Below are 8,823 nucleotides of genomic sequence, written 5' to 3' on the forward strand. Positions count from 1 at the left end.
TAAGCAAAACTTATGCATGGTTTGTGCTATGAATTGTGCTGCCTGAGGCAAGTGCCTAAAAAGAGCTTGCCCTTAACCTTCCCATACTGGGAGGTGGAATCTGTAAAGTATCCAAGCYTTTTTTCAGAACTTCTTAAAAGTTTCATTTAGATTAAACAGCTTCTATAAATGATTCAGCCTGTTGGGACTGTGATYGAACAGGCCTCCATATGATTTCTACCAGAGCAGCTTCAAAGTGTATAAATTGATGAGGCCTTTGCTCAGAAAGGCTGTATCTTTCAGAATAATTAGCCAATCTTTGAAAAATTTTGTCTTTGAGGATGTGTCAAATAATTTTTCAGTATGTTCTTTTTCTCTGAACTACATAGATGAAGCTTCATTACGTAAAACAATAAGTCTTGTTTCTTGTTTCTGTTGATGTTCACTGTGAAACTCTGGTGCCCAAAACTTCACCCAGCACTGTGTTTTATCACATAAACAATCTCAAAGATGACTGTAAAACAGTTTGTGTAAAGAACTGGGAATTTGCTACAGTATTAGAATGAATAAGCCAAAAAAGACAGCTGACACTAGCAGAGAGGCTATTTTGAACTGAAGCAAAGATTTCTGAATAAAATCAGCATCTGCATGTACAACTGGAAATGATACTAATTTTCTATTCTATAAGTCTTCAGTATTCTGGCTTTTCCCTCCCTTCCCAGAATATGTCCTGGCACTATAGTCTAAATAAGCCAGAATTATGGTTGGTACAAGGACCTTCTAATACCATAACAGCACCAAGAGGATCAGGATCTGATGCTGAGACCTTTGGCCTTCTTGGCTACATGGGCACACTGCTGTCTCACAGGCAACTTATTATCCACAGGGACCCCTAGGTCCTTTCAGCCAGTTCTCAATCCACCTCGCTGTCCATTCATCTTACCCAGACTTCCTGAGCTTACCAAGGAGGCAGTGCTGAAAGCCTTGCTGAAATCAAGGTAGGCAACATCCACTGCTCCTCCCTCAGCTACCCAGCCGGTCATTCCATCAGAGAAGGCTATCAGATTGGCCAAGTAGGATTTCCCCTTGGTGAATCCATGCTGGCTACTCCTGATCACCTTCTTTTCCTCCATATGTCTGGAGATGACATCCAGAAGGAGCTGTTCCATTACCTTTCCAGGGATGGAGGTGAGGCTGACTATCCTGTAGTTTCCTGGGTCCTCCTTCTTGCCCCTTTTTGAAGACTAAAGTGATAYTGGCTTTTCTGCAGTCCTCAGGCRCCTCTCCAGTTCTTCATGCCCTTTCAAAGATGATGGAGAGCAGCTTGGCACAACACCCACCAGCTCCCTCAGCACTTGTGGGTGCATCCCGTTAGGGTCCATGGATTTTTGGATGTCGAGTTTGCCCAAAAGATCTCTAACCTGATTCTCCTCAACCAAGGGAAAGTCTTCCTTTCTCCAGACCCTCTCTTGTTTCCAGGATCTGAGATTCCTGAGGGTTGGCTCTAGCAGTGAAGACAGAAGCAAAGAAGGCATTTGGTAACTCTGCCTTGTTTGTATCCTTTGTCACCAGGGTCCCCACCACCTTCAGCAGTAGACCCACATTTTTCCTCTTGCTACTGATATCCATTGCCAGATTTAATTCCCAGTGGGCCTTAGCCTTCCTCATCACACCTCTGCATACTCTGACAACRTTCTTATAATCCTCCCAAGTGGTCATGCATTATTATATTCTGTAAAGAAATAGATTTGTTTCTGTTCAGCCCTGCATGTCCTGTTGTCTTCCAAAAGACTAATATGGTATCCTCAGTACTAACACAACCCTGAATGATTTCCAGGCCAACCTTAAAGCTCTTTGCAAGAGTTACAACTAAAAGGAGAACAACATAAGTTGTTAGGCATCTTAACAATTACTATTTCAGTCTGGAAACGCCTTCCTGTACATCCTCTACAATTTTTACTTAATTAGGGGTTTAATGATAGATGCTGGCCTTTTTCCTGCTTACAGGACACTAGATGAAGATGTAGGAACTGGTCTGTCCTGTGTTCTTGCTCTCTCTTCTCCCCCTGCTACTTGAACATTTTTATGCCTAGTGAATTCCCAGCTCTTCTAGTTGGCAACATGGAAAGAATTTAATTTAATATTGATCTTGAAAATCCATAAAAACAAAAGTCGACCTCTTTAAAAAGATTGTTACTGCATTTTTTTTTGTAGCCGTGAAGAAATTTTCAATTTTTCTGTGGTAGAATATGAAAGAATAGGATATGGTGCATGGTGACCATCTTGCATTGACTTGAAGCCATAAATGACCACCAGAATTTGAGAGACTTCTATGATAGGGRAGAGACAAGTGGGGAAAAAAATCTGTGTTCTATCTTGTTGAGAAGACAGAATCTCTTAATTTCAGGGTACCATTGTTTGTCTCCTGTTTTTCATGGCTCATAGTTCATTACAGACAGGATGCTATCTGACTTGCAGAAAGCTTCTTAGTGGTATCTAGTGAAAGTTAGTATCTCAAAATTGCTTTAACCCAGGGTAGTTACAAAATAGCTACACATTTAGCAAACAAAAACCTATTCACATGTGGTTGATTTATTGATTCTCTGCTGTTAAGTTCTGGAGTGTGGTCTTTTTYAGTTCTTCTGTGTCTACTAAGCTCAGAGTTCAGAGGAACCAGGAGATGCTCACCTTTATAGATCATTGTTCCCACTGATGGCATTTCCCCCTAAATATTTTTATTTTTATTTCTTTTAAGAGAATTTTGAAGAGAATTTTTTGGTGTCTCTGAAACCTGATCAGCTGAAAAGTAGATGAAACTGCACTTCATTTTAAAAGAGGTTTATAAGCCAAAAGTCACTAGCATTTATAGACTGCAGATTAAATGTGAAAAGGTGAAAATTAGATTTTTTTWAAAAAATATTTAAGTTCAGAATACTAAGACAATATTAATCAGTGTTACTTTTCTCGGATTTCTTTAGTATAAGCATTTTTGCAGCTACTAAACCAGAGACAGCTCTACTCTTGCACTCCTGCATTGTTAATCAGTATCTTCTGTTATTTTAGACTTTTTGTTCATTTAGGCAAAAACCAGCTTTGATCTAATTTACATTTAGTAAAGCTAATCCTGTGTATTTTTTGCTTCTTATGATTTGTAAAAGAAATAGCACAAATTATTTGGAAACAAGTAGATTGATTTAGATTTCTTCTCTCTTCCTATTAAAGTTGTTTCTTGTACTGGAGTATTGAGGGTATTACAAATTATAATATTACAGTTTATGTCCTTTCTTCAAGCTTCTTTGATCACGCTTACACAACTGTCAGTTCAGATTTTATTGTCTAACATTCAGAAAGCTAGAACTTCAAAGTTCATTCCATACTTTATTTATTTATTTTTGTATATCTTTTTTTTTTTTCAGAATGTTTGATGTTGGAGGTCAAAGATCAGAGCGGAAGAAGTGGATTCATTGTTTTGAAGGCGTTACAGCAATTATTTTTTGTGTGGCATTAAGTGATTATGACTTGGTCTTGGCTGAAGATGAGGAAATGGTAAGTACCTTAATCTTGAAGAAGGGCATAGTTGAGGGATAGAAACTAAATGAGTTTGAAAGTAAACCTGAATACCTTTTTGAGAAAGTATTGTTCCCTTAAGTCTGTTGGTTTTTTTTTTTTGTGTTTTTTTTTTTTTTTTTTTTTGTGTGTGTACTAGGCCTCAGAGAAATGGTGATAGAGTTCATGATTTTGAATATCAAACATTTCCTGATGTTCTCAGCAGGAATAGTTTGATCCTTCACTCCTTTCTCCTCTTCTGAGATATAACTCTTCCCATAACAGTGTCCACAAAATAACACCCTATTATCTGAGTGTTCTAAAGTGATGCTTGCTTATTGTGTTTAAATCATTAAGAGACTTCTGTGATCTTCCTCATGTTCTGCAACTTCCTATATAAAGTACATATGGGGAAGAAAGAAATGTTTGTGGGGGAACGTGGGGGAGGTGGAAGGGGACTTCCGAGTCAGATTGGTCATAGCTGGTGTCCTGCTACTGAAATGGATGGAAGCCTGGCCCAAGTGTGTAGATCAGATATATTTTCTACAGAGTTTAAAAAAAAAATGGAGGAGAGAAAAAATTACTCACTTTATTCTCTAGGTCTGTAGAACTTTTTTTGTCATACTAAAATCTGGAGTAGGTACCAAATTTCAACTTCCAGAAGAACTAATCAGTAAGTCTGCTAGAATATCATTATAATTGCAAAACAGCAAAAGTTCCTAAAATATTAAACACTGACTTAAGCCTAGAAGTGAGAACAAATAAATGAGCAGTTGCTCAAGCACCTTTCATGAAAGTGTTACTTTAAGGCAGTTCGTTGCAATGATCTTGGACTCACTGTATTTCTGTGATTAAAATTTAATTCCAGATGCTAGGCACTTAGTTTTTTAACTTACCTGCTTCACTTGTACCTTCCTATCTAAAAATATGTATTTTAATTTTACTATTKAAGTCTGAAAAATACAGTAAAGTATTTTTTTCCCCAATTACAGAATCGGATGCATGAAAGCATGAAATTGTTTGACAGTATCTGCAACAATAAATGGTTCACAGACACTTCTATTATTCTCTTCCTAAACAAGAAAGATCTCTTTGAAGAAAAAATCAAAAGGAGTCCTCTCACTATTTGCTACCCTGAATATGCAGGTATGGAGGGGGAGAAAAGTCAGGTAGCTTTCAACTAAATTTTATTTTTGCACAAATCAGGAGGAACATGAGCTGTGGATAAAGTTAGAAGAAAACATTTCTTTTTAGTTTTTTTTAACTGAGAGTTGATGTGGAAGTAGAAGTACTTAAGCAGAACAACATGATAGTTCTAACCTTAATTATGTTGTATTATGGGTTGAATTCTGCCCTTGAAGAATAAAGATTGAAATCAAATATAAATAAAATAAAGATGATTACAGATTATAACTTCCTACTGTATGCTACAAATGGTTATGCTAAAAAGTATTTACATCTAATTTACAGACATTAATAGCATGGTAAGCGATGACTGATTCTGAAACATTACACAAATACAGTTAAGTTAGGGGRAAAAAAAACTCATGAAGAGGGAAAATTTTCAAAAACATAGCCTCTCCAAAGATTTTTTTCTGATAGATGTTTGCAAACTTACTGTGAAACTGTAGGTAGGAGAACTTCATATCAAGTATCTAAAATATTTAAATGAAGCAAAATTAGAGATGGATTTGGATTTTTTTATGAATCACAAAATAATGCTAAAATCAGAATAGTCTTTGCTAAAGTCAGAATTGGCTTTCTAAACAGATGGAGTAATGTTGATCCATTGTTAGCATTTACATGTTACTAGAGTTACTSTTTTCAGATTAATCTGCTTCAGCCCTTGTTCTGTATTTTCATAATATTTTGTACTTAATTTTTTTTTTCATTACTAGTAGCAGTCCCTGATGATACACAAGAGTTGATTGGGAGAATGTACAAGTAGGTTAGAAGCTTGCTTTTTCAGTAAATACACATGAAGAGGTTTTATTTAGCCCGGTTTAGCCTTTTTATGTGTGGTTTTCACTATAACTTTAGATTGTTCTATTTTACAGAAGGTAGTAGGCTTGAGATAAAAAGCTTAGAAGAAAYATATATGCCAAAAGTATTTAATGGAATGGGGATGGGGGTAGCATCAAAACCTGTTAAAACAGGAAAAGGAAATGTGAATAGGTTGGGTGAAGTAGCCAAAATATCCTGGTGTGGGGAAGAGCGACAGTTCATTAGTGACTTGCTCTATCTGCCACTAAAGAAAATGGAAATACTCTTGATGCTGAATTGACTCCTTAATTTTTAATATTAAATATATGTCCAAAATGTTTCCTTCCATGAGAATTACTTATGATATCTTAAAACAATGTCTGTGAAGTTACTTAAATCAACATCCTGCTCTTCATGTTTAAGTTAACTATTTCAAAAGTATTGCTTCCTTGAGTGATATAATACACACCTTGTTCTTTCTCAGTTTGAAATCTGCTTATTGAGCAWTTTTTTTCCTTCTAGGATCAAACACTTACGAAGAAGCAGCTGCTTACATTCAATGCCAGTTTGAAGATCTGAACAAGAGAAAAGACACAAAGGAAATCTACACTCATTTCACATGTGCCACGGATACAAAGAATGTACAATTTGTTTTTGATGCTGTAACTGATGTCATTATAAAAAATAACCTTAAAGACTGTGGCCTCTTCTAAGAGCAAACAGAATTTTGTTAAATGGTAAATTAAATGCCTGAAAACAGGACTTCAGCGTTTGGAATATGCCTATGTAGTGTAAAACTTACATAGATATACTTAATTCTCTTTATTTTATTTTTAGGTTTGAAGAACGTCTTCACACAAATCTAATCTGATTGGTTTCAATGTGAAAGAAATAAAAAAATATGTTGTGTTGAATGATAGACCAGTACTGTACTTGCCTGTTTTAACAGCTTTATTTATGTTTGTCTTGTAAATTTAAGTAATTGGGTAACTGAGATGTCTTTTGACTGTATGTATTCTTACAATTGTAGTAATGTATTTGTATAAATGTTGAACAGAATATTTTAGTAACTTGATGTCCTCTTAAAATTTGTTTTATTAAAATGCTCTTAGAGGGGACAGACACTTTTTGCCTTTTGATTATTTAAACATCTTGTAAAATTAAATTTTCTTTTCATCATAAGTGTKCATGCTGCCTTATTCTGTTGGTGATATTGTATATGATGTTAGTTTTTTTTTTTGATATTTAAACAGCTCCCTACACCTACTCACATTTAAAGAGACCTAATAAATAAAACTTGTTTTTTTGCCTTAAATTTTGAAAAAATCTTCTTAAAATTTAAGATAAATACAAAGATTATTTTTTAAAATTTAATTGAAATCCACAGCTTATGAAACTTGGGCTTGCAGTCTTTGCAGTGCAAATATGGCAACACTGAGAAATTGAATTTAAGATTCATCAATCATTGAAGTTGATTGAAATGCAGAAATGAAGTTAAAACATACACATACTCATACAGTAACAATAAAGTCTGAAACCATGATCTTTACTCATTGGAGTGATTGGACAAGTTGCCTTTGCTCATTTTATATTATATAGGTAACAAAAAAGAGGGTTTTCTGCTTGCTTAAGAAATAAAATGAGGTTCTCCTTAAACACTTTGCTATTTTCTGGTAATAAAACTAGTTTGATAATGATACAAATATTAGGACCTCCCACAAGATATGGGACAGTGGTCTCAGTATTTTGGATAGGATGACTTAGTGACTTTCAGATGTTGATTCTTTACTCCCTCTAATGATAYTTAAACTCAGACTTTCTTTAGAGTAGATTAAAAATACTGTTTTTTCCTTTATATGACTTGCTATCTTAGGATCATATGCATTGCCTTATGATTAGTGTCAGAACTGATTTTTATACCTATTTCAGAAAGAATAAGCTTCTGTTTGTNAAAAAAAAAAAAAAAAAAAAAAAAAAAAAAAAAAAACATGGATGGTTGCCTTCAATGTATTTTGTCATCTAGAATATTTACGTGCACCAAACTTTGAAATATGATTTTTCTCTAATAGACTATATCAGGCAGCTAGTGTACACTCTAAGTTGTTTGAGAAGGAAAAAGTCTTTGAATCTTTTGATCTTTTTGCATATTATCTTAACGTATCTGTTCTTAGAAGTGTTCAACCAAAGTATCTCAATCATTGTTCTTTTACTTAATTTTTGGTTGTGTATATGTTTCATTTAGGCTTCAGATTGAGCAATTTTTACCTGTATTGTTCTTTTTTTGATGCTTCTGTTGTTGGAAAAGCATTTAGCAATTCTGTATCTAATGAAAGATTAGAAAAGCTATTAATTTAATACGTTTGTTGAATATATTTGGACACTGAGCTTTTTTAGCAGTTATGGTAAACAGTTTCTATATCCTGGGCTGCTTTTAGTTGTGCTTTTACAGTTCTGGATATGTAACTGATTTTTAACCTCCTTGGAATACTTTGCGGCAATATTTAAATCCACATTTAGTTGGTTCTTGTACTTAATGTAAAAATTAATGTAAAAAAAATGGAGTTAATCAAATGACTAAAGTTAATAAATCTAAACTTTGTGCCTTGCTTAAAAGAAATGTTTTTCTTTAAACTTGTTGATGGAAGTCTTTCTGCATCCATCCTGTAAAAATAGCTAGGTGGTAATAAGGAGAAGCTGCAAAGTTGAGAGTAAATTCACAAGCTTTATGCAAGAAAGAGATAAAAATGATCATAGATAYTACTAATTCCTATTTTTTTTTCCTTTGCCACTGTTCATAACAGCTAAAATTTCAGAATTCTTGCGATTTTGTACCTGGTGTCTTCTGAATTACATCATCTTACTTACTGTAGACAATACTATGAGATACTTGTGCTTTTTGAGTCCAGGAGGATGAACATGTCTTTTCTGACTTGGTGCGTTGGCAGCCAATATGTTCCTATATAGGTTCTCTGTACTGGTACTTTGTTTAGACTTACAAAATTGCCTATATGAAAGCTGTTCCTATTCAAATATTAAAGGCCAAATATATCATTGATATCTGTTCTAAGATTCTCAAAATGGAGTTGATGATGAAAATTAGTTCATAAGTGATGCTTAAAATAGTCTSTGGAACTGGTGCACATCTTAATCTTGCCATAATCCAGAAGTTAATCTCTTGTTTAGATATAATTATCCTCATTGAAAGCAAATACTCTGTTTTGAATGTATCCAGTTTCAGCTTTCAGCCCAGTGGATCTTACAGGAGGTTTTCTTACCAAAGAMGACAATCTATCAATAGAAATTCTCTTGCCTGTT

At 34.4% G+C, this 8,823-nt stretch overlaps 1 protein-coding gene across 2 annotated transcripts in view; it reads left to right on the top strand.

Moving 5' to 3' along the window:
• GNAI1 (G protein subunit alpha i1) overlaps positions 1–6,823 on the top strand; it is a 32,421-nt gene extending 25,598 nt beyond the window's left edge. The window contains exons 5-8 of one of the 2 annotated variants that reach the window (XM_085298809.1): positions 3,396–3,525; positions 4,518–4,671; positions 6,031–6,245; positions 6,346–6,823. In XM_085298809.1, the coding sequence (XP_085154935.1) occupies positions 3,396–3,525; positions 4,518–4,671; positions 6,031–6,221 (475 nt within the window). In that variant the 3' untranslated portion in view covers positions 6,222–6,245; positions 6,346–6,823. Of the gene's footprint in view, positions 1–3,395; positions 3,526–4,517; positions 4,672–6,030 lie in introns of both variants that reach the window. The other variant, XM_085298819.1, reaches the window with a different exon arrangement.
• The last annotated feature ends 2,000 nt before the right edge of the window (positions 6,824–8,823 follow it).

The sequence above is a fragment of the Rhea americana genome, unplaced genomic scaffold (assembly GCF_003343005.1).
Source record: "Rhea americana isolate MKP2758 unplaced genomic scaffold, rheAme1 scaffold_1, whole genome shotgun sequence".
NCBI classification, from domain to species: Eukaryota; Metazoa; Chordata; class Aves; order Rheiformes; family Rheidae; genus Rhea; species Rhea americana.